The sequence below is a fragment of the Cydia pomonella genome, chromosome 8 (genome assembly GCF_033807575.1).
Source record: "Cydia pomonella isolate Wapato2018A chromosome 8, ilCydPomo1, whole genome shotgun sequence".
Lineage (NCBI taxonomy): Eukaryota > Metazoa > Arthropoda > Insecta > Lepidoptera > Tortricidae > Cydia > Cydia pomonella.
Window position 1 is genome coordinate 4,255,881 of NC_084710.1, and position 26,082 is coordinate 4,281,962.

A 26,082-nucleotide genomic window follows, 5' to 3' on the forward strand; every position below is an offset into this window, starting at 1 on the left:
AGATTAACTTACGGTCTATTTGAAACCCTAAGAAAGTAGTGAACTCAACCTGCTCCACTTTGATGCCGTCAGCTTGGATCTGAAGTGCCCTTGGCGTCCGACCTCCAACGTGAAAGTGCAAAAAGTGCGTTTTGGAAAGGTTAAGCGCCAAACCATTCAACTTAAACCACTTAGATAGCTGATCCGCAGCATCATTGAGGCGTGTCTCCAAGCTGTCTATATTTGGTGCTGATATAATGCCAGCGACGTCATCCGCGTACATTAAAATGTCGGCAGATGTTATCGCTTCGGGAAGATCGTTTAGTAATAATGAAAAAATAATATTAGACACTGACGAGCCTTGGGCGACACCCATGGATGTAGCCAACGGATCTGACCTGACTTGACCCCCGTCCCCTACCACGACTTGAGATCTGCCCCGGAGACACTATATTATTTACATCTACTTCAGTTGGTAATTGAACATTTTACTAATTGTCTTATTATGTCAATATTAATTTCTATAGTCTAGCTTACAACTTGTTTGATAATTGGTGGGTTAATGAGCAAAATGAACTACTTTCCTTACATTTGATGTAACGTCAAGTGTCAAATCAAATTACATTATCTATGAAAAGGGACCTTATTGTGGATGGCGCTTACGACGCACTGCTTAGCGCGTCTTCGTTTTTAATATGGAAGCATCTTTGATAATAGCCTAAGCGCCACCGACAATAAGGTCCCTTTTCATAGATAATGTCACAAATAACGATTATGAAGATATCAACGGTCTGATCCGAACTTTAAGAATTCCTAAAGTTACGATATGGACTGAATATATCAGTGTCAAAAGTGACGTTTTTGTTTGAAGGAACGAAACTTTTGACACTGACATATCTAATCCATATCGTATCTTTAGCAAATGTTTGACGTATCTCAAAGTTCTAATCAGGCCGTAAGAGAGACACGCTTAGACTACACAACGCGTTAAAGTGTTAAATGCTAATTTAAAAGGCAAAAATTACTCTCTGTGATTTATCATCGTATTTTTATATCCTCGGTAAAGCAAACTACTCTGTCCTTGTGCTGTGTAGATAATGGGCATGTGAAATTATGTCATTAACGCAGTTTAAGTAAATATGACATCCAGCAACCGTGCACCGCAGTTTGACACTGGCCTTAATAAACTAATGACTGAGTACAGTTTACTCACGAATGGTCTGTGACTAATTACATGTAGACGAATCTGTAGAGTAGAACGAAGGTAACTGCATAGCGTTTGGAATGATACACTTAGGTGTAAAACTGACCTGATAGTAGCATCTTAGTAGAATGTGGAGAAGTTGATGTGAATCAAGGGGAGGGGCACATGATTAATACGGAAAGTACTCCTTGAAATTTTCTACAAATTGGCTACGACTAAATAAACACCAGTAAACCTTTGTGGTGAAATCTAGCAAACTATTGTGAGGAAACCGGACTCTGCTAACCACTCACATGCTTTTGGCCACTGTAGTTACCAGCTGTCACCCTTATTTTATTATAATAATAGAAGTCACTGAAAAATATCAAGCACGTGGCTAAAAAAATCTTTGAGTTTCGATTGCCAAACGGAGTTCAGATAACCGTTAATTCCGACGACTATTATGTATTTTTAATAATTTGTACAACTATTTATTGTCGCTATCAATAAAAAAAATTTGAAAAGGACTGACCAGAATATTAGCATACCTACATTTTTATACATCGTACAAATTCGCCGCAAGTTTTGTTTTGTAGAATTAATAATCAAATGTTAATGACTGTTGCTCTATCTCACGAAAATTATTAGCCACGTTTACAGATGATTATAAAGTTCGAGTAATTGATCCCCAAGCAACATTGCCAGCGACGGGGAATCTCACGTTTCAACCAGCAATAAACCTTAACAGGACATTATACAATTCCGACAGAAAATGTGTCCAATCCAATCTACTTCTGCCCTTGAAACAACTGAATCGAAGCGTGGGATTGATTGAAAACGTAAGATTTTGTACCAATATTATCTTAACACCAGAGCACTGCACAAAGGGTCAGTCAGTGGTAATACTGGTGAGGTTAAAGTATTTATTTATTTAATATTTTAAATCCGCCAACAAGGTCCATATTACAAATACTTAACATACTAACATATATATGCATCCTTCCTTTCCTTTCTTTCTTTTCTTGAAATGAGTACTACAGCTATTGAAATTAATTATACTAAAATGATATGACGAAAAATGACCAGATGGAGCGTATTCGCAAAAAGGCACGCAGGTATAACAGGACAAAAACGTATCTTAGACGACTGTACTCATTAAAATGATGACTTAAAAGCTATGTAAAATTGTACTTAAATAAGTGTCCTTTTCATACTAAATTATCACATCAAATACACTACATTTATTGTTAATTTATCTCTAAACGAAGTTCAGAGTGGACGCTGCGTCTACGTTACACCACTCTCCCATTAAGCCATTGCTTAACCGTGTACCAATAGTTCACAGTTGCGTTCGGTCATCTGACGGTCGCCGTTCAAGGCCTTGCTTGCCCTTGAATTTTCGCATTTCTTCTTTATTTTGCAAGCTTCGCAGATATACTTGTCATGGAATTGGATTTCTGTGCCACTGCGTACCTTGTCGAACTTTTAGTAAGAAGATCCTGTTTACCTCTGGTTATACGTGCATTAAAAGAAAAGATCAAACGCTGAAAATGTCCACTTTAAAGTACAGGCACAAATATACGAAAAAATTTTTAGGATTTGTTTACAAAATATCATTAAAATAAGATTTTGTCAATAATTTCATTTTTGGTACAAGCTTTTATCGCTGATTTTACTTTTCTTACCATAAGCAAATAATACTCATTGAGATAAATCTAAAAACCCCAAACATAATTAGGTGGCGTTGTTTAATCACAGAGTTCCTATGGCCACCTCCTGTCTCCATCATCAGATCAACGCGATGGTACCATAATATTGCACTGTCATCCGACTTACTTCTTACTTCCAAGTTTTGACCCACACTAACATAACAGGGCAAGGTAAAAAAAGATGTTAAAATTAAGTTATTTAAAAATAAATTAAGGAAGATACTTATTGAGAAATGTTATTATACCATAGACGATTTTTTTAAGGATCAATCTTTAGCAAACATGACATAAAACATTTAATTTTATATTTACTGAGTTAGAATGAATTGAATTTATCTACATATTTTCTCTAATGTAAAATATTGGCATATACGTAATTATGTTGACATGCACGACTTGTAATAATTATAAACTAACCTACTAAATTGCTCTCATGTTTAAATGTAGTTTAAACCTAGTGTTGCATGATAATTTTATTATTGTAATTTTTATTTAGGATTAAGTAACATGTCCCATATTGTATGCCCTAACAGGGTATCATGTACCTACTAAGTCTAAAAAATAAGATCTTTATGTACTGATGAACATGATAAAACAATGGATTAAATGAAATTAAATGAAATGAAATGAAATTATGAACAATATTAAAAAAAGCCACAGCCACAGTATTTTTTTAAGTATTTTATGACCATCCTATATAAGGAAGAACAGTACTTTCGTAAGAAACCATGAATAGTTCGATACCGGTTTAGGTGAGACGAGCCTACATCAAATATGCTAGTATTTGTAACATTGAGTCTAGCGAAACTATCTGGCCGTATGTTGCGTGTCCAAGGTCGTAACATAAACTATTGATGTAACATAATCAATAAATTATGGATTATCTTTTTTTTTATTTACGTAACCGTTCTGCGCCTCGACCTACAAGATTCCCATGTAATTTTTTTTAAATATCATTCACGTGTTATTGCATAATTGACCGGCAAATGAGAATAGTCCGGTGGCCGGCTGCATGAAACCCACCTGATAAAATATAGAAAATACCTACGCTTCTGGGGTAGCTGACTTTTAGTAGCTTCAACTGCTCTTGGTCGGCCGCGGCTTAATATGGCAAATTTTGCGCAAATAGCAAAAAAGTGGTACAAAAATTCATCAAAAAACCTTGTCGAAAAATAGACTGAAACTCCCGACCACATTTTTTTTTATAAATGATCGGACTGCAAAAACTGCCAGGCTAAGGTGAGACCGACTAAGACATACATAAACAGGTTTAATTTAGCTATTATAATTAGTTTTTTTAAATATATTTTTCGATGAGGTTTTATTTTTAATTTATTTATATACAAATAGTCATAAATGCAAATGGATTTGTAGTACAATGTAGTGTACTTAAAATACTTATAAACAAACCTGGATAATTATTAAGTACATAATTTTCACATACATTTTTTATTTTGGTGAATTTTTGTATCACTTTTTTACCATTTAAAGTTAAGCCTCGGCCGACCAAGAGCAGTTGAAGCTACTAAAAGTCAGCTACCCCCACAGAGTAGGTATCTTCTATTTTTTTATCAGGTAGGTTTCATGCAGCCGGCCACTGGACTAGAAATCGGTTTCTCATTTTCCTCTGAAAGGAGCGAATGAATATTGTAAAGATTACAAACTAAAATTGAAACGAAGATCGAATTCGATGAATAAATAAATATTTTACTTAGTATTATTTAAATTTTTATCGTTAGCCTTGCATTACCAGGGTCAATTATTTTTCGGATTTATCATTATTTGAATACTTTAATGCGCTCCGAATTCAAATTTGTCTAAAAATACGTTGCAATTTTGATCAGAAATATAAAATTAAACACTTCCTAAGGTGAACATCTGCTCGTCATTGTCCCAGTACGAGTATATGGCTTAAGATTCCAACTTAAGTTTTTGTCAATAGAGGTGGCAGCAGGGTGTCATCTATAGGGCATTGGCATGTCGAGCACTGGGACGAAATTAGGCTACCATGAGGTCACGATAACGGGCATAGGTTTCGTGGAATGACCTTATAGTCATTTTATCGACAAAAATCTGTTAGCGCAGCGCACCACAAACTAGTGCCTCCTCCTGAAAACCGGGCACTTATTTGTGGCTCGCTACGCTAAATACTACTAGGACTCGGCACTACTACTGTTACTGTGTGTGTGTGAGTGTGTATTACTGTTTTTTTTAACCGTGACGGAAAAAATAATAATTTTGTTATCCCACAGTGCACTGCTGGCATCACAGCGACAGGTCGCGATGATCAGCGAGATGATCCACTCGGCGTCGCTGATACACGATGACGTCATCGACCAGAGCGACTTCCGGCGCGGCAAGCCCTCAGTCAACGTATTATGGAATCACAAGAAGGTACGTCAGGTTGTTGTCACATGCTACACTGCTGGCGCAACACAGGGCCTACCGTGAACCACATTGGACGTGTTGCCTCCCGTACGAATTTGCAAGTGCGTCAGAGAGGCAACACGTCGAACGTGGTTCGCGGTAGGCCCTCAGGTCGCGTTGGTCAGCGAGATAACCCATTTTCGGCGCGGCAAACCCTAATTCAATGTTCTGCGAAATCACAACAAAGTTAAACATTTATATGTCATCACCCAGTTACCATCGTTTGTCCCTTTCCATCATACCAATACGTCGGAAAGGGACAAACGATGATCAGCGGCATCGTAACTTTAGTACACGTTTATGAATAAGGGGGTTAGTGAATAAAGGTAAGACAATTTTTAAATGTTTGACATCTGTGCAGTTCTATGATTGTGAAATCCGGAAAGTCCATAAATTCTAGCAAGTCTGAAAGCAATTTTTTTTCCCAATATCAGGTAACAGAAATAAATTCAAAAGAAGTTTTCTTCGTTATTTTGCATAATTCTAGTTCTTACACATAATTTGAGTTAGATTATTGTATTGTGTCATTATTTCTCGAACCTTATGATGTTATAAACTAGCTTGAAACATAATACCTATTCAACTCCATTAATTCAAGTTGAAAGCTACTCGCTTACGGCGCCGGGGGGTTTGACTGCGAATAAAATTACTGTCAAATGAAATATTTCTGCTACATATTTATGTAAATCCTTTAAAGGCTTTCCGAGACGCAGTCGCTACAAACACTTGTTTATTTCAGCTGAACCGTGTGCATTTTAATTCTGCATTATTTAAATTTGCTCTGTACGCCGCTCGAATGCTACTCCGCAGATAGGAATCTTAACTAGCATATAGAATGAATAAGTAAACGTATTGTCGTGTTCTTTCATCCGGATTTTCCTTGAAAATTGTGCTTTGCGTGAGCAATAGGCGTATATCAATAAATTTTTCTACATGTTGAATGACGTAGCGAATTTTTGACATGACAAGCTCATACTGTCCTTTCTAAATTATCTATGAAATGATGCATATTAAGTATTTTAACGGCCTCCTAGCCTAGTCGGTAGTTACCCTGCCCACAAAGTAGGAGGTTCCGGATTCGAATCCTGGCAACGTCATATATTTGTGTGTTTATCACAAATGTGTGTAAAGTTGTCCTAAAATATCTATTTATTATTTAACTCGTACAATTCGACATTTTACAAAAACGTAATTTTTTGTAGCTCTCTTTAAAAAAAAACTCATAATTACATAAACTAATTCTTTATAAATATGCTTATTTTTTATCTAATACATTTTAATATCCATAATTATTATATTTATAGGATGTAGTTTATAAGTATGGTTTGCTTTTTATTTATTCATTTAAAATATTTCTTTCTCTGCACCAATTCTAGGTATCTGTTTAGCCATATGGTTGACTGGTAGAAAATGTCGTTTGGCATTAAGTCCGCCATTCGTACATTGTTGTATATATTTTATGCAATAAAGTTTAAATAAATAAATTATTAGTTTTTATTTGTCTTTAAGCTTGAGAAATACGTACCAGTCTGAGGTGGGCGTCATTTGCGGTCTCTGCAAATGTTAGATTCTTTCATCGAACGCGTTTTGTATTAAAGATGCGGTTGTTTATGCTTCTCACGGCTTATGTAGATATTTCTATGATTAATACGTGTACATGTAAAGAACAACTCGCTCTGGAATTTATAAAGGACTTTTATTGTTTTATGATACGTTTACTAAGCTTAGAGCAGAACGAGGTATTGAATACGAATCGTGTTATTTATGGATGTGACGGGAGTTATCGCATACGATGGTATCTCATGCAGATAGACGTAAAACCCGAGTATACGTGAATACATAGCGTAATGAACTTGTAACGATTTAAACGCCTTTGAATATGCCTGATAGGCGACGCTGCATGAATCACGGACTTTACCGGGTGGGGCCTGTAAAACGAGCATGTAATTAAAACATAGATTGTACTTCTCAAACGGTGACACTTTTGTTAGAGCTCTTTCCAATTTATTTAATTTTTATTTAATTCCGTTTTAGTAGTATACGTGTTAATATAGTACCGTTCGACACGAGCATTCTGTTTGCGCATACTACAGAAAACTGGATCCTGCAAAAAAACCGTACCCGCCAAAAGCTGGACGTAAGTGGAAAAGAGGTCTAAATTACTTTAAAAAATTATGAAGTCTTTAGTCATCCTATTTTTCATACAAATTAAATATTATCTTTAATGTGTGCCATCATCATTGTAATTGTCGTTGCTTTTTGCAATACATTGCGTCTTAGAATAAACTTGAAGGTGCACTAAATTTCAATATACGAGTTATGTCTTAAAGTCTCTGAACAAATGTTGGTCAGTTTGAGGAGTACAGCTTACAGCTTCATTGTTGGCTTCTGACAGGCCCCACCCGGTATATGAATAATTGGAACTATTTGCGTAGTACTGTTTTAGCTGACCATTGGTGGACTCTAAGTCATTGCAATAAGGTTTATGTATTGCCAGTTATCAGTGTGGACGATGATACTTCACGCCCAGAACAATTTCGTAGTAAAAATAATTAAAAGGAAAAATTACAATCTTATCTATCATCAAATACCAAACAAGAATTTTGGGATTGCTAGGCATTATTCAAACAAGTTATTTATTACTGTTATTAGTTTACGTAAATCCGGCAATAAATGGAGTAGCAGTTTTTAAAGCAGCATTTTAAGCGTCCATATTTTACGGCAATCGCTTGCTATCTAGTGAGCAGTAGGTAACTTATGCTTTGTTTGCCTTCGACATTGTAAAAAAAACAAAAACATATCTGCTTCGAAAACAGTAGGCGATGTTTTACGCATTAAATACTTTTTGATTAATTGTGTAGATACTCCTTAAATACCTATAAATAACAATATTCGCATCGAGTTTCTTTTTTAACGATAACGACATTTATCAAGCTGACCTTTAACGAAGAAAAGTAGCACTACGTTCTCAGTTTTAAATCGCTGTTGATTTAAATTGATGAGATTCGTCACTTAAGTCCGGCAAGTGAGATTTAGGCCAATTTGAACGTACATCTCACTGATTTCATTTAGTTATCTTGCATTTCGCTTGTACTTGTCCGTACGTGTATTGGTGCGGGCGAGACGCACGGTAAATAAACATCATGATGTCGATGTACATTCGAATTGGCCTGATAAGCTTAGGGCAGGACGTATTGGCACGTCATTAATATGCCCAGCGCGTCGTGATCATTGATGAAACGATGGGACGCCTGTCTGCGAATTTACCGATCGTTGTTGCTAGGTGGACGGTTCTTAAGTAATTATGCGTCATTCGCGGTCAAAAGGCGTTCATAGTCCATAATGATAGCGTAAAATTCCATTAAGTATTTCTGATAAGAGATCACGTCTTCTGTTCGTGTTATTTGGGGTAAAAAATTACTGGTTCTATTCATGTGTTTCTCGCGAATTCATAAAATTTAAAATGTGTTTAATAGCTTAAATGAATTTGTCTCTTTGAAAATACATATTTATGCTTATCCGCTTAGATCTAAACGAATTTTAAGATTTCTGAATAATGGCATTAGTTATGCCATCAGGAAAATTAAAGTTAATCTAACTCGCGACGGGAAATATAAAAAAATACTAAATTGGAATTATATACCTACTTAACTTCGTAATAATGGTTTGGTAGGCTTTGTTAGGCGTGATAACTTCACTCAAACCGTATTATAGCGTTCACATTCACCTATAATAATAGGTTATTGTTACTCGAAACATCACAAGTTGTCGTAATGTCGATTTGGGTCGCGATCGTGAAAAATCTGGGTTAAGATCACGCCATTCAAGGCGCGTCTCATTGAAGTCTCGGTGCCGAGCCTTCGGCGGCATTATTCAAAGAACTTTCTATACTTTTAATTAAACAATGCTGCCGGCAGTTCGCTCACACACTAACAGGAAAGCAGTTGTTTTTACTGTTCCCAAAAGTACGGAGCTTTAATTATGGGTGTTAATTATATCGGTCAAAATCGGTCACCCGTCATATACACCGTGTTTTTATTGAATTCCGTTAACTTCGGGGTATCGGTAAGTATGTTTAGGGAAACTAAATGGCATAGTTAATTTAAAAAAAAAATATTTTTAAATTATTTTTATTTTTATAAACAGTAATTGAATGTTGCATATAGCTCAACCAAACAATTGAAAACTGTGACATATCAATGTCATTTCGGACACCGATCGTCTGAGATTATACTTGCGTTTAGTAGCAAATGTATGAACTCATAATAAACACTAATCAATATGTAAACAGGCCCTAAAGCAACTGTACACGCTCGGAAGGGCCTTATAAAATAAAAGTTAATTATTGATTATCTCCGAAATGGACTTTATTAGAATACCGGTGTCTTTGGGAAAGTTACTTAATTTAAGCTCAGAGATGCACCCTTGAAATTAACGGAAAAAAAAACACGGTGTATTAAGGAAACAGAAGACTAATTTATGACTGGGACTTACACCATCCAGAACCGGCCCCATGCAGTGTTAGGGTGTGTCAAGATAGGTAGCATTTAAATGAGAACTCCAAAACTGTGTATGACCGGCTTTTCTACTTCCGTAGAGTTCGTTCAAAAATTACGTAACTAATAGGTAATACATTTATGCTTAGTATGTACACAACACACACATAGTAGTTTGACAAGAAATAATGGAGAGGTGACGTCACGTATAATTTGAAATTTAAAACTAGAAAAAAGAAATGTCGGCAAAGTAAGCAGATTTACATTTTCTTGGTTATTGTATGTTAATTTTTTGATTGTTAACTTTTTTACGAAAAAATGTTATTTAGTTAATTGAAAACGTAATACAACATTGGAAATTTTTTATTAGTATAATTTGCAATTTTAAACAGATTGATGTGATACGACTTTTTGCTTATTGTGTTATTTTTTTAAATTAACTCTCTTCTTAGCTATTATGTCTGACATTGAAAGAGGGTTGTTTCAAATATAAAATGAAGATTAGCCCTTAATACCAAGCTCCTTGCACCGAAAATAACATACGATACCAGCCTTCCATGTATTGGCTTTAGCAATATTGATTTTCGGCTCAAGATCCGTACCACATTACATATTTACCCATTTGTTATTTAAATATTGAACTGTCGACCTATGTGAGGCATATTCAATTTCATTTTCAGTCACCATAGAAAGCGATTTTTGCACATAGGTATTAGCCAGTCACACTCGTACGTTTGCCAAATGACGTCGCTGTTGAATATTTAATCAACGTTTAAAAACTTTTACTTTCTCGTTAGGTATCATTAACCGCGCAACGAATTATTTGGCCCGATTTTATTTGAAAAGAAAGCTGTGTGACGCCCGCAGTAGGTTCTTAGGTCACAGGTTATTGCCCCAATCTGAAGGAAACAAGAAATATTATGAGCTGTGGGAAGTGGAGCGCGTCGTCACCGGCGGCGGGCTATCTCGTGTTTGTAATCGAATTTAATCTACTCTCCCTTGCTCTCACGCAGGCGCACGAGTGAGACAGGTGGTGTCCGCGTGTTTAATGGACGTACTGTAACCAAAGAGCGGCGTCTCAGACGGGCCTCGTACCTACGAAAGCTGTGCGACCCCCGGTGAAAGTGCCCCGCGGCCACACTCTTCAACAGATTTTGGTGTAGCCGCACCTTCCAATGATCGTATATATATGGATAATTATACAGATTGCTATGTTTTCTACTGTTAATCCGGTAACGAAGTATACTTTGAAACAGTAAACTTAATTATAATTGCTTAGCCTATTTCTTAATCTAATTTCAACATAAGTCATTTTCTAGCCATTTCTTGTAATTAGCAGATCAACGAGCGTTAAGACTTGCGCCAGAAATTAAATAGTTCTTTCGGCACTCCCATTTCTTAAGAAATACCATCAATGCAACAATGCTCGTCTATAATAAACGTGAATACTTGAATATGTAATCCCCCACGTGTCTCCAAAACAGAAGCCGTACGAAGGTACGTTGAGACACGATCGTTATGCAATCTGTCCCTCTTGAAAGGAATATATTTGTTAAACCTATTATAGCCATTAGTCTCGTCAAGGCAATTTTCGTAAGCATCCGTGGCACTAAGTGTATGCTTGTAATTCATATCATGGTTACTACAACAAATGTAGAATTAGGAAGAAAATGTGAGTCTGATGCGTTGCTTCCACCGGTGATGCAAACAAAGGAATGCCACGGTAGGAATACAGATGGATCGGCCAACAAAGTCAAAGCTAGTTTTAGAGCTATAAAGGTTCATTTATTCAACTTGTACGCGCTACGCGTTCCATTCGTCCTTCACAAAAAAATTCTCAGTAATACCCCGCGGTTCTTCCGGTGATCTCCGACGTAAGATCTTTGGTCAATGATCAAATATAATGTGATATATATAAATTAGATGTATAAACCCACTTCTCCGTTTTATGTAGGTTGCATATTGAGTAATTTGACTCGACCTTTGCTATTGAGTGAGACAGTCCGTATGTGTTTATCATAGATATAGCATGTTATTTGTTCACGTGCGTAAACTGTATTCGCGGTATTTAAATTAATGTCTAATATTTAGCTGCAGCTTGAATTGAATCTTCTATGAAATTTAGTACAATAGATGAAGCGCGCAAAAATGTCTGACACGAATGTTTGAATAGCAATAAAAGCGTGTCATATTTGCGCATTCTTTTTGAAGATATTATTGCAGATGATTATTAAATATTTAACATTAAAACACAGAAGTTATACAGAGATCTTTTCGATTGCTAAAAGCAGGTAAAACGAATGTCTACATTCCTGGTACAGGACCAAATAACGTCGAAGCGGTTTTGGGCGATACAAGTCTCAATTAGAAATTGGGTTTCGTTCTCCTTTTCTTTTGACAAAGAGGAGGAGAATCTAATTTTATAAGCGAGCATATGCGGTTATATGTGTGTGAAAGATTGCCAAATACATATCTATTATTTACTCATATTTATTTAATAATTTATAATTCACACATGTTTACCCTCGTAAGACCCAGGCCATTTTTTCGCGATTTCTAATTTGGAACTTCTTCTATAAGAATTTAAAACTCAGTTTGAATGACATAAGTACGCGGGGACTGAGGTTAAAATATGAAGATAAAGTATTAGCCATAAATCATTTAGTTCGCAGGCTCCTTTATATACCTGTCGTCCACGTGTCGTAATATTTGCGTCTACCAAGTTCGGTCTAGCGGATGTTTTATCAGTTCGCTCACAAGTTCATCCAATAACCTGTATTTGTGTATGTCAATCAAATACACAAATGTTGATTCTGTAGGCAGTTCCTCCCAGGTACCTACCAAGTACGTAAATACATGTACATGTCATGTACGTAAATGGCATCGTTAGCTAGGTGTCTGTTTGCTTATCGCCTATCGGCTTATTCGTTTATGACATTGTTACTATGCCTGGACGAGAATTGTGTACTCTCCTCGTTATGTCACAGCGGAATTGTGTTAATACTTAAAAGTAATGTCTTTATAAGGACTGCTGAAGGCCGTGTATTTATTTGGAGACAAGAAGGTTCATTTTTCTTAGCTATTTACTCTTGTAGAGTGGTTGTGAGTCGTTTTTCTCGATTCTGAACGTGCCTTTTTGCAAGACTTATCCTAATTCTGTTAGGTTTTCATTGTAAATTCTGTATTATTTGTCGTTTAAAATAAGAATTGTTATACAGTCATCGACCTACACGCATAATAAGCATGCTCTATATAAAGATGCGTAATGCGTATGCGCACAATAGGCAAGGTTGAAGAAGAACACTACGTCAGCGTCGAATTGGCGATTCCTATCGCTGAGACCATTGTTCAGAATATGTCCCGATACTTATTGTTCCAACAGCTATGCGGCAGAATAACGAGTTTAAATGAGCCTTATACGCGCTCTGAATTTTTATACATTTTTGCATTTGTTGCGCGTAACGTGATACTTTGTAACGTGTTCGAAGGAAAGTGCGGATCTCTCAGCGATTTCTATGTGTATCTCGTTTCGACCTCCGCTCGCGTCAGGTGTCGATCTTTCTTTACACTGTCTCTATCTGACGCAAGGTTCTGACCGCGCCCTTTTCGTCCAGCGGATATCCGTATACCTACATTTACGAGTAAATTAGCACTTACATAATTCGTGTGTTCTCATATTTTCATTGATTACTCAACATCAATGGTCTATTACGAAGGCAAACCGGCTTATTTTACGACAAGATTTCATTAGTAGTCATTGATGGTTTTAATCTTTTCACTAATTTGATGCAATATTAGGACAATGAAACATTTTCTAATTAGGTTTCCACATAGTGTAGCAATTTGTCATTGTCTGATTATTAACGCTTTCTGTTACTGAGTTAAGATCGCTGTCGATCTGTATTGTATAGGCCTAGATGCGCAGATATCATCTAGGAGGCAGTATGATGCAAGACAAACAAAAAGCTTGTATTAAGACATGTCGCTTGGTCTCAGACGGAAGGACACGTAACCGAGTCCGTCAGCCACGGTGGCAGCTTTCTCCGAGTTTCGGCGTCATCAGTCACTGATGCGTCAGGTGCCGATGCCGGAGCCAGGGTCACTGAACCTTACGATCCGGCTTATCTGACGTAATTTACCATTCAGATTGGTACAATAAGCGCTGTAGGTCAAAGAGATTTCAGCCGCGCTTTTTTTTTGACGGTAAAGTGCATTGGGGTTATTGACTATTATCTACTTAATTAACAAATTAAAGTACCAAACAAAAAATATTTCATACTTACAAAGACGCGACGTTTCTTATTCACAAGAATCTTAAAGTCATGTTGGATTTTCGCTCGGAACTTTTGCTTTTAAACAGGTTTTACTTATGTTTGTTGAAAACTTTCGACAGTTTACGCAAAGCGCCGACTTTTTAAGTGTATGTAAACTCTACATTTAAATGATTTTGTACAAATTACATGTTGTTTCTGCTTCTTCCAAGACGGTGAATGAAGTTGTCACCCAACGTTCAATTATCCACGAACCGACCATTACTCAATACATGTAGGGTGTCTTATTATCGAAAATCAGCAGAAGGCCAGAACAATACCAAGAATTTTGACGTGAGCTTTACAAATGTCAAGTTACGTAAATACAGCATGCGTTCCGAGTTCCGAATCATCTTCAAGCGAGTATTTTAACACGAATAGCTGGACAATGTCGCGATGCGACTTAAACTTGCAAATGAGATAAAAACGCAGTGATAAAATTGCTGATTTGTTAACCAATACTCAGACAGTTCATTTATTTTATAACGCCAAATTAACATAATATGCAATTCGTATAATTGCAGGGGTAAATTGCTTTTTACACCTGCCGAGATGACGAATGGACCAGCATTCTTTCGCTGTTGCTAAAGCCCCATTCAGGGAACTCGTCTGCAGACTGCCCTTTTCTTGCATATTGACCAGTTTTTTAATCGCGAATAATTCGGAGTTTTCCCCGAGCCTTCATTATAGTGATTACTAATTATATGAGTGTGGCCATTTAAGTTAAAATCACGTTTTATTACCCCACTAATTTGACTCGTGGAATTTTGAGTTGCGCCGTAGTTTAATATGATATAATAACAATGTACTTTTCCTCGTTTTTATTGGCTTCCTTTCTACTTTGTTACGCTTGGTTATGTGAATAGGGAGCCTTATTCACAAGAAATTATAAACAAAATTAATTTCTGACAATGCATCGTTTTAATCAACCATTTTGATGTGTAATTGCAGTTGTAAAAAATAAACTTAAAGACCTAAACAACCCACATCAATGGTTAGCCAGCGCTGAAAATTAACTTTTGACTCTCACAATGCGTCATTTAAACAATCATTTTGGTATATAATTGCCACTAGTACTGTAATAAACATGACCTATTCGAAGAAAAAGATTCTAATGAGATACGATAACGATAAGTTCTCATTTTGATATCGTTTTTATGTCGTATAATTGACAGAAGCAGCTCGATTCGGGCAACCAATGTCTTTTTGACGTTAGAAATATCGTAGATAGATCTTATGGGAATTACAGCGGAATCGAAATAAACGTCAATTTCGACATGTCGTTTAGTTATCGATCTTTCCAAAATCTTAAACCTGTCTTAATCATTATTCGAATAGGGCCGTATAACTAGACAAACTATGTCATTAAAACGACTGGCTAAATAGTGTTGGTAACTTAACATTTCACTGAGAATATACCAATGTTTTCTTTGGTCATACACAATATGTAAAGTAATTCTCTTCGGGTTGCTCTTTATTTCTGCAGACACCACGGAATATAAATTTCCTACTTATTATCACTAATATCGCTATACAAAGTTGCGACTCTAGTTCCCGCGCGTTGATGTCTAGCACCTAAAGCGCGTGCGACACCTCGCGGCCGCGCGAAGCTCGAAGCCTAGACAACAAGTCTCTAGTACTGCGCAATTTTATTAACATAATATCTTGCATCACCCTATTAACCTAATTCGTCTTAAAAAGAACGAAAGGACTTTCCATTATGCATTTGTCATTGTGCGACCGGTCGGTCGTCGAAAGCAAAATTCGTTCAACACTTTCGACCGCTCGTGTAAAGAGTACGAAGCAAAAACTGGTCGCAGTATAGCTAACTGTACACGCGGCGAAGTGGGTCGGACGCGCGGCCGCGGGCCGTAACCTCGTAACTTGTTATCCTACCCTAAACTAATATTCATTTTCTGTATATTTTAAAGTCGTTGCGACACAACTGCTTATAATTGGGACAGTGTCAGCTACAATTCTTTATAAATATCGAACCAAAGTTCAAGATTAAAACAACTAAAATGCTGTTGGAAATAAATCGCGTTGTAAATAAAATATAGTTTTCAAATCTGACGATTAGAAGATTCTTAATACCATACAATCGAATATGGATATTAATTACTAATTAGTCTCGCTGACTCGCTCGATTTTTGGTCAATGAACTGAAACTTTCACCCAACCGTATGCATGAATCGAATCGATTTAAAAAAACGTAACAAATTACTGTGTGACGGTATAACAACACAGTAAAATTCGATTGTGAAAGTACGAGGTGTCTTATTGATGTTTACGTAGTTCTTTACACACAAAAATCCTCGATTGAAGTGAACGACACCGTGTCAAGGTCGCTGCTCGTCTCCGACTTTCACTGCTAGACGCTACGGTTCTGTAATGTCATTAGGATTTTAAAACATATTGCTATTGATTCATTAGAGATTAACATTCAACCGGTATCGTTTGTAACCGGATTTTTAGCGGTACGTGTGCATAGCATACCCCTCCATTTAGCCTGAGCCTTTTTCTCAAACGCGCTTTGGATGCTTCAAATGATATTAAAAACTTATCAGACATGTGCGCTCCCTCGCTCTCATTCCCACTCGTATATGTACGAGTGCGACGGGTTGATATCAACATTGAATTTGTATTACATTGGTATTGAAATTGATTAGTGACTACGTGTTGGTTGGTGTCGAAACGATGCCCCACTCGTCGATCATTAATCGCCACTAGAGGTGGGTTTCGCAACCGATCGGACCAGGGCCGCGCGCGGTACGAAATACTTCGATAAAACGTTATTTGAACACATCTACTCTTATCGATCTTATGAACATTATGTCGAGCTGCTGTTGATCATAACGTTAAATTAAGCTCCATTTTTTATAAATGTGACAAAGTTTGAATTTTATGTCCATGACGGAACTTAATTTTATGTAGAACCTAACAGCTAGCTGTATTTTAAATCAGCAATTGTATAATGTTTACATTATATTTTACTTCGTTACCTAAAACTGCCTTTTAATAATTTGTGTATCAAACATTTAATTGCGTGACTGCAGAATAGATAAAACCAGTCTTACAAATTTATATAAACTTGCGTTGAACTCTCAATTAGGATATTGGGGTAGGCGGTAGGTTATGTATGCCAACTCAAACCAGGACAGAAATTCCAACCGCTGCATGAATTCAAATGATATGTAAACAAACTACATATTTCGCCGGCGATGGGTCAAGGTAGATCGGTTCCACAAACTGGACATTCTTTTTCGACATGCTGTTTTTTGTTCTTTAACTTAAACGGTAAATCACGGTATATAAAGCACTCGCGTAAATAATTCATATCGATCGTTCTTTGTGACGTTACATGAACTTGTATGAATAGTTGTATATTTTTTTACTGTATCGCTTGTGTTATAAGGTTTTAAGTTAATTCGTGAAATAGGAAATTCGGCCTTGATTGCCTTTAAAACCATATTGTTAAAGCACGCCTTTAATTATTTCACAATCGCGTTTAGCCTGCTTCCCGATATATCAACGAGTTTTGTTGAGTAGCTACAACGCGAAAGTAGATTTTGACTCCAGCGAAAAACACGACAGTAGAAGGAGAGCCAGTCTGCTCGCGTGGTTAGTCCGCAGAAAGCAAACGAGTGGTTAACAGACAAACTTCTTTGCCGACACTCCCTCTCAGCTCTTCCCGTTTACGGTCAGGCATATTTCACAGCTGTCTCGAATAGCTCTGAAATTCTTATAAGATCCACGTTCTGACAGCAGGGAGGGGATAAGGGGAGTCAAGGCCGACCGGGTGACACACATCCCGCGCCACATTCACCTTCCGTCCGCCGCCACCGCCACCTGCCGGCCACCACTGTCAAGGCTGCCTTGCGAAACCTGCCACTAAAACAGAATGATGGGCCAGTCTTTAATACTAGATCCATGATGAAATCTCACTTCAAATAACCTTCAAACCGGCCAGTATTGCAGAAAAATAGTTACTGAAAATAAAAACATTAAAATACTGCACTGTTTTTCTCGCACCGGCTCGACTACCGGGGTGATTGCCACTAAGTCGCCTTGACGTTCGATTGAAATTATTTCTCAACTGCCACTTTATATGGCCCTTAATAATAAGCATTATTATTATAATGCTTATGGGAGTCAGAGAACATTTTATTCCAATAAACAATTATACACACCCGTCTAATATTAAGTCTATTACGGAATAGAAACTTCAACGCGTTCAGAATTAAGTCCATGTGAAATCGTAGAGATTTTTCTGGTAAATTATTCATGTGGCTCGCGTTGGGCGGACTTTCGACGCGTTCTTGAGAAAGCCTTTCACTCTTATCATGGGAGACACACTTTTAAATATACCTACAAGCTCCAATTGCGATATAATATATGATACGATCTACCCACGTTTGTTTAATTGACCCTTTTTCATAGGTGAGAACTTGAAAAGTAATGATACAATACAAATGTTAAGTACATTATATTATTAAGACTTATCGAAGTAGCCCAAACCAAGGCAAAAAGCTAATGTTATGGGTACTAGTTAACTAGTTAGAGTGCGATTTAATTATGTATTTGTTGATAACAATATAATCAGTCTTGGGAAACAGCGTAGACGCTCGAAAACAATGTACCCAATCTACTGATGCTCACACACTCAGTTCGAGATCAGTTGAGAACACATTCAGTGCCAAGAACCAATGTGTGTGTCTGTTCATATTGAGCTGAGGGCCTACCGCGAACCACGTTCGACGTGGTGCCTCTCTGTCGCACTTGTAAATTCGTACGTAAGCGTGACAGGGAGGCAACACGTCGAACGTGGTTCGCGGTAGGCCCTCTGGAAACGGGGCGCCCGGCACTGAAAGTGTTAAAATTCATTTACCGGGTATGCGATCTCACAACCACTATATTTGTAGGCACTAGGCAGGACTTCTACTAAAACCATTTACCGACCAGTCGTTGGTCGTCTAATTTATACATGTACGTTAATAATCTTTTATCAAACATCTACAATATTACAATCAATTATTTTGATTGAATAACATAATGATAGCATAAAAAGTCAATTTTCCGCGTCGTGGTAGTCTCGCTCGAGTGACCTCTCCATTACTATCGCTATGCTTCATGCTTTTGATAACTGTTAAATTTTACTTAGCCGACTACTATGTCTAATTAAATTTCACGCACATATTATTATAATTACTTGCAATATTCTAGTAAATTAATGTGATAATTTGATACATCTTGCATAATAATGAAGTACTTCATTACACTTCAGCTACTTTTTTTAAACGATATTATCTAACTAGTCCGCACTCCACAAAAATATTCAGAAATAGCAGTAATATACTGAATGAGGATTGAAAACAGTTTGTCACGAAGCGTTGTAGTGCTTATCGCTTCTGACTGGAGCGATAAGAACTACAACGCGACAAAGTGTCGCATTACTACGACAATACCGGCAATAAATAACAAACGCAACTACCTAAGTATAACCATCACTTACTTATTTAATCGCGTTGATTTAATCTGTTCGCGACACAGTGCTCATTTTACAGGTGTAAACAGACAACAATGATCCTATAAAAATGTGTTTGACGAATAACAAGAGGCCTTTTGACCAGAATTGCTGGTTTGACTTGTAAAATCGCGCGTATGTTGTTTTGATCCTCAGTATGGTTAGACTGATACGCATTACAAGGCCCAGAGGGCCTACCGGGAACCACATTCGACGTGTTGCCTCCCTGTCACACTAACGTACAAATTTACAAGTGCGACAGAGAGGCAACACGTCGAACGTGGTTCGCGGTAGGCCCTCAGGTCACAGGGATGCCGTGCTAGCTTGGCGTGCTTCCCGTGCTCGTAACGGACGCTTTTTTAGCCCGGATAGTCGCCGCAGAAAGTGTGTTAATGCGTGCGCGATTTGCGCAACCAACCGCGCGCGATGCGCCACCGCCTCCCGTGACCGATCCGTTATATTGCCAGTGTTGCACTGAACCACCACTATACTAACTAATTAATAGGACACATGTGCCAAAATTAGTAGCGTTAGCGATCTTAATATCACTGTTTACAGCTTGAAGGATTAAACAGCTGGAGACACCTTGTCTGTAATTTTCAGTAGAAAACATTCTCCCGATTTTTTTTGGGAAGGGGCACGTCAAATATATGGTCAGATTAACGTCAGTCCATACAATACACATGACCATTCGCTGAGGTTTTCGACAGAGGGGTAAGCTCTTAAAGGCGACTCCGGTTGTTAAATCCTCCCAAGGTTTACAGTGATTATGTAGACAGGATTTCCTAACACATCTTTGAATTTGTTGAATCTGAAAACAGGAATCAATATAACTCGCACTATTTTTTACAAAGTAACCATATTCTCACCCAATAGTTATGATCAGTACCCCTAGTGTAACTTTGATCGACATCATAACGTGACGAACGCGTTTGCGTTAAGTCTCATTTTGTATAGGATTTTGAGTTTCCAAAACGTCCCGCTTGGCGCGCTCTTTCGAAATCCAATACAAAATGAGACTAAACGCAAACGCGTACGTCACGTTTGGAAATCGAATTTATTTACACTAGGGGTACAGATGAAATATTTGATTCAAAATTAGAAATAAAAGATTTAAGAGACTTTAAACGATTTTTTTTTATTTTCGCGTGGGAATTAGTGTTCAATCTTAAACTGTTCCTGATTTCTTCGCTTGTTTATTAATTGAAGTTCAATTGTTTCTATTGTTTTCTTATAATTAAGTGCCTTTTGTGGTTATTATGTCATACCTTATACCATCAATTATACCGAGCTCTGCTGTTAAATAGTTTTCAAAATGCCAGAGACGTGCGTAGCGCGGCAGACTTTCTGTGTGCGATGCCCACTGCGTCTGCAACTGTCATTCGCTATTCAATGTAGCAGTCAAACTAATTAGTATTTACAACGACCACTTTTACGGTCCACATTGCACAGTAACATTCAGTTTCTAATCAAATTGTACCGCTTCTTCAATGTCTCTTTAATTGTGGTAGCTTACACTTACCATGTCACTTGACCGTTTATTTATTTAGGTACTTAGGTTATGTTATGATCTCATCCCGAAGATGTAGATATACTTAAGACAATGTATGCATTACGGCTTTACATTGTTTTCTTATGTAATTATACTTCTTCGTGCATGTATGCGGATTTCCAGCTTTATTTAATGATATTATTAAGACTTAATCGATACATTGGCTTGATTGTATTTTCCTCAGCCAAACTAGAAAAAGAAAACGTCGTTTTCAATTATTCTAATCCAGTGAGCACCGTCATTGACACCAATAAAGTACCTATTATTCATCACTGAGTCACTTTCAAAATCAGCTTTTTAATGAGCTTGTTAGTAAAAAAAAGTGTAATATATTTTGCCATGACATCGTTATGGCAGTGAACACTAGAGGTCCATACGGGAGTTCAAAATTGCATGTAGTTTCGCGTGTAGCTAATATGCTTCCTTGTATTATATTGTATCTTATATCTGACCTTTAGTGCGAAAAATAATGTTTCAATTTATTATTTAGGGATGCAGGTGGACAGGTTTTAGCGTTTTTATGTTTGAAGTACATATTTGTATACATTGGTTCTGACATTTCTGTTGTTCTCAATATAAGTGCGATAAGTATTGAACATTATTTTATAGCGCCTTACTTCTAGTAACGACAGTATTTCTCGGAGATTGGCAAAATGAATAACCATCTAACGAATAATAAATGGTTATTCTTAACCTAATCTACTTAATCACGAATGACGTGACGGTTAAAAATGTCAAATGAATTATGTAACGATTAAAATAGTTCTAGTAATTAGGTATAAATCGATTGCGATACATTTTTTATACGAATCATAAATGAGATTCAGTTTCCCACCGACTTATTTGAAATCATGCCCTTTATCCAAGCCTTTGACCAAGCCAAACGGTCTTCGGCTTGGTCACCGAGTATCGACGCTCAGTCACTGATGATTAACTCCCTATTAAGTTCATTGATAAGTACCTAGTAAAAGTCACCGACTTAGTAATTCCAATGTTGATGGCGATCCCCAGGCGCCGCGTGGGTGCGACCGGCCACCCGATGTAGGCTAACAAGTGTCCAGTGAGCTAATGAGTCCCAGGCCGTGCCAGCTGCGCCGTCGGAAGCGGCAGCGAAACGCCATTAGTATGCCGCCGCATCACCGACTTTCTCGACATTCCTGATACCAGCGGAGAAATGAGCGACCACGAAACGCAACGCGAATAAAGCGTTAACGTTTTGACGTGTTTTACGTCGTTCAGGACTTTTTCATTGTTGCCAAGTTGGACTTTCGAAGAATGATGAGCGAGGAGAAAAATTGCTATTTTTTGGTGCTAAATTTAAGAAAATAAGTTGCCAGATGGCTCCGAAATTTGCTAACTAGTAGTTGTCATATTGGTAAAAATGCGGAGTTTTAGGCTTTCAGCTGTTCACATAAAATAAAGGCTAAAGAAAAAGTAGTCAGGAACAGTTTTTTCCATGTCATTTTACAAATAGGCATCCTCGATTGTTTGACGGAAAAAAAGGTACGAACACAATACATATTTAATTTTTGAAAAACATATTATTGCATTCTGTTTTTATAACCATTATACCCGATACATCAATTCCTCGGTTGACATATAAATTAGCTATTACTCATATATAGCAATACATTCGCAACCATATAAAAACCTAAATAATACAAACATAAATAAAATTGCAATTTAAATTTACCTTTCTTGAATGCCGTTGCGATGTGGGCGAGAGCTCGATTATCGTCCCGGAAAACTAGTATTGCCTGAATGGAATCCATTATATTGTCTACATTTTATTTTTATTTTATCGTCCGGTACTTAAAATAATTGGCAAGCATACTACTTAATTTATTAACATATATTCGCCATAGATATCTTTATAATGCCCTCAATTACAAAGCATGATCGAGTGTTAAAAAAGTCAAAATAAACTTGGAGTGCAGTAGGCGGTTAGCAATAACATGAAGTTATTCCTGCTCGTTGACATTTATAAGATAAACTTCATTTTATTCTTATTTAACCAGGCCCTTACAATGCGGCCCCAGCGCAATCGATTACTTTTAAAAATTCCCCGCCGTCCCGTTTCTCTGTCCATCTCTTATTTTATTATTTTTATAGCAACTTGCTGCCACCTTCTATTTTAAGATCGCGCGTTTAAGCAGCAGACTTGCTATAATAGTTGGTTTCCCATAAGATAAGATTCCGACAATTTAAGTTGACCTTTTGTTAGATTATGCATTGCAATTTCCGTACACATTAAAACTAGGCATTAATAGAGGTCATCAGCTCACTGTGGGGTAAATTAAGACTTTGTTGCTAAGTAGCTGCTTGCATGCAAGGGCATTAAAGTCGAATTATGTAGGTCTCAGAATTCAAATGATTGTTACCAACAAAATGCATTGGCATTTATGCGAACGAGCATAGAAGGCCAAGCTCAAGCAATCAATGTGCTTAAATAACCAGGAGTCTATTGTTTGTTTCTGTTATTTTCAACTTGACTTGCCGCAGAAAATTATCAAATGACAAATCGAATTTCGTCATATTTTGGATTTAAATAGGTAAAGTTATGAGGGAAAAATAGGTTTACTGTAGAATTTTGATGAGATTGGTTTGATAAAATAGTACAGATTGTATATATTAGTTTAGTCTAATTGACAGCACCATGCGTATACTTTGTCAATATTGACACACGCGGTGTGAAAATCCAGGTAGGTACTGTCTAGTAGTTGTACAGAGAACACTTTTTTGTAAGTCTTATTTTTAAATTTGGTTTGATAATAATTCAGAGCCTCGATTGAAGCGATTTCCAATTGATTGACCAGAAAAATTTACAGCGAATGACAGGCGCCGTTGAATCATCCGATTCATCGTTGAGCCGACCATTAACAATCGTTTTCACTGTATTTTTTACTGTGTCCTTTTTCTACCCTGTAATGAACAGAGTTAAAGAATAAAGAAGCCCAAAACATTGAGTCATCACTCAATTGTCATTCTCAATAGCGTTATTAATGTACGTCAATGGTCATCATTGATTGTAGCCATAGAGTTTTCCTAACCTCAAAAGTAGTGGTACGAGTAATTAACTTTTTCTTCCGAAATGCTAGAGTTCCTATGTTATCTAATATTGCGGTACGATAATATGTAAACGACACTATAATGCAGTGCATAGTTGATCAGATTTAATTCTGGAGGAAAAGCTGCCATTACTTTTGAGGTTATAGAGTTACTAATTTGAAAAAAAAAAACGGACTATAATAATTATAACTAAAAAATGCAATTACCCCCTTTACTTTTTGTATTCACTGAATGAACAATATTATTTATTCATCGTAATAATTCTTATAATTGATATTGTAGGTTAGGTTGCACACTGGAAAAAGCGGCAATTTTGAAAAATGTAGGCACGAAGAGTCGAGGTCTTATAAGTATACCAGTTTATAATTTAGCGCCTCTTTCTATCCACAAATATAATTTCGCACCTTATTCTACCGACAAATTGGTTTACCAGACTTAATCTGTATCAGATAAAGAATATCTTCTTCTTTTTGATCGTAATAAAATATCCGAGGGAATTAACAATTCTCCGTCCGGTCATGAGCCTTTTGTGTCACCTGCAGTGTCTCGGTAACTTCATTAACCGTGTTTTAATGTATGCATGTGTTGGTTCCAGGTCGCGATGGCCGGCGACTTCATCCTCGCTGTGGCGTCGATGATGATAGCTCGCCTGCGCAGCGATGACGTCACACTCGTGCTTAGCCAGGTAAGACCATTTATCTTCACTAATTAACCTTAGACTTCATAAAACTTGTTATTGAATAATTTTATGTACGTTATTAAAAGGTTTTCTCAACCCCCGGCCTTTCAGTAAATTAAGAGCTTATAATGAAACGAAATATTCTATGTAATCAGATCACTAATTCACACGCACGCTGCCGGTGCTGTATCGTATCGTGAGGGTCATTTTGACACCTATAAACTAGGCAGTGCCATACTCTTGATGTATAATTAGCCTACTTCGTGCGAAATATAATTATCTTGTCTATCTAATATATATATTTTTTAACACAGTTCATTTTATGTTATATGCATCTTGTACTTGTACAATCGTGTTCTTAATAACTATTAAAATAAAGTTCTACATCGTCTGTATCATTGCTGAAAATATTAAATTAAAAGGATATATAGCTCAAAGTAATTACTACGAGAACAAAAGATTGCTCTTAATTTGTTGCAGCCTTGTCCCGTATGAATGATGATGCTTTAAATTGGTGCTCATACAATATTGATTGCTTTGTATGGCTATTTCGAAGATTCTTCTTAATTGGACTATGGTTATTAGTGTTATTACTGCCATTTGTCTTTTGAATGGTATTTCACTGTTCTAAACACTGTCGTTTGTTACGACTGTTTCACAAATGTAGATTAATTAGTCCAATTAAAATGCAAACTATTAAACTAATTAAATTGCGTAAACATACGTTTAGTGCCCCATGTTTGTTGACAAAAAAAAAATAGACAGCGGGTACGTGTTGGTATGCATCGGTGGCATATGGAGATGTCTTAAGAAACAATCCCTACTAATAATAGTAACTCTGTCTGTCTATCACCCCTTCACGCTTAAACCGCTGAACCGATTTAGACGATATTTGGAGAGAGTTTTGAGTCCTGGGAAGTGATAGTTTGTGTCCCTGAAATCATCCCTTAAGGGGATGAAAAGGGGAGGAATTTACTATGGAAGTACTTATTTTACGCAGACAGTCGTGGACAGAAGCTAATTAGATAATAAATGTAGTGTGTCAAACTAAATTGTGATTAATAAAAGTCGCGAAGTTCAAAATCTTTATGAAAAATTGTAGCTTTTCAAATTTGCCGTCTTTTTCTATTGACATAATTGGTTTGCCAGACTAT

The 26,082-nt window shown here is 36.9% G+C and overlaps 1 protein-coding gene across 1 annotated transcript in view; it reads left to right on the forward strand.

The window, feature by feature from the left end:
- Positions 1 to 26,082, forward strand: part of LOC133520400 (all trans-polyprenyl-diphosphate synthase PDSS1) — an 87,390-nt gene that overhangs the window by 56,481 nt on the left and 4,827 nt on the right. Inside the window, exons 4-5 of the mRNA XM_061854791.1 lie at positions 5,124 to 5,265; positions 24,845 to 24,934. Of these exons, the coding sequence (XP_061710775.1) occupies positions 5,124 to 5,265; positions 24,845 to 24,934 (232 nt within the window). The remainder of the gene's footprint in view (positions 1 to 5,123; positions 5,266 to 24,844; positions 24,935 to 26,082) is intronic.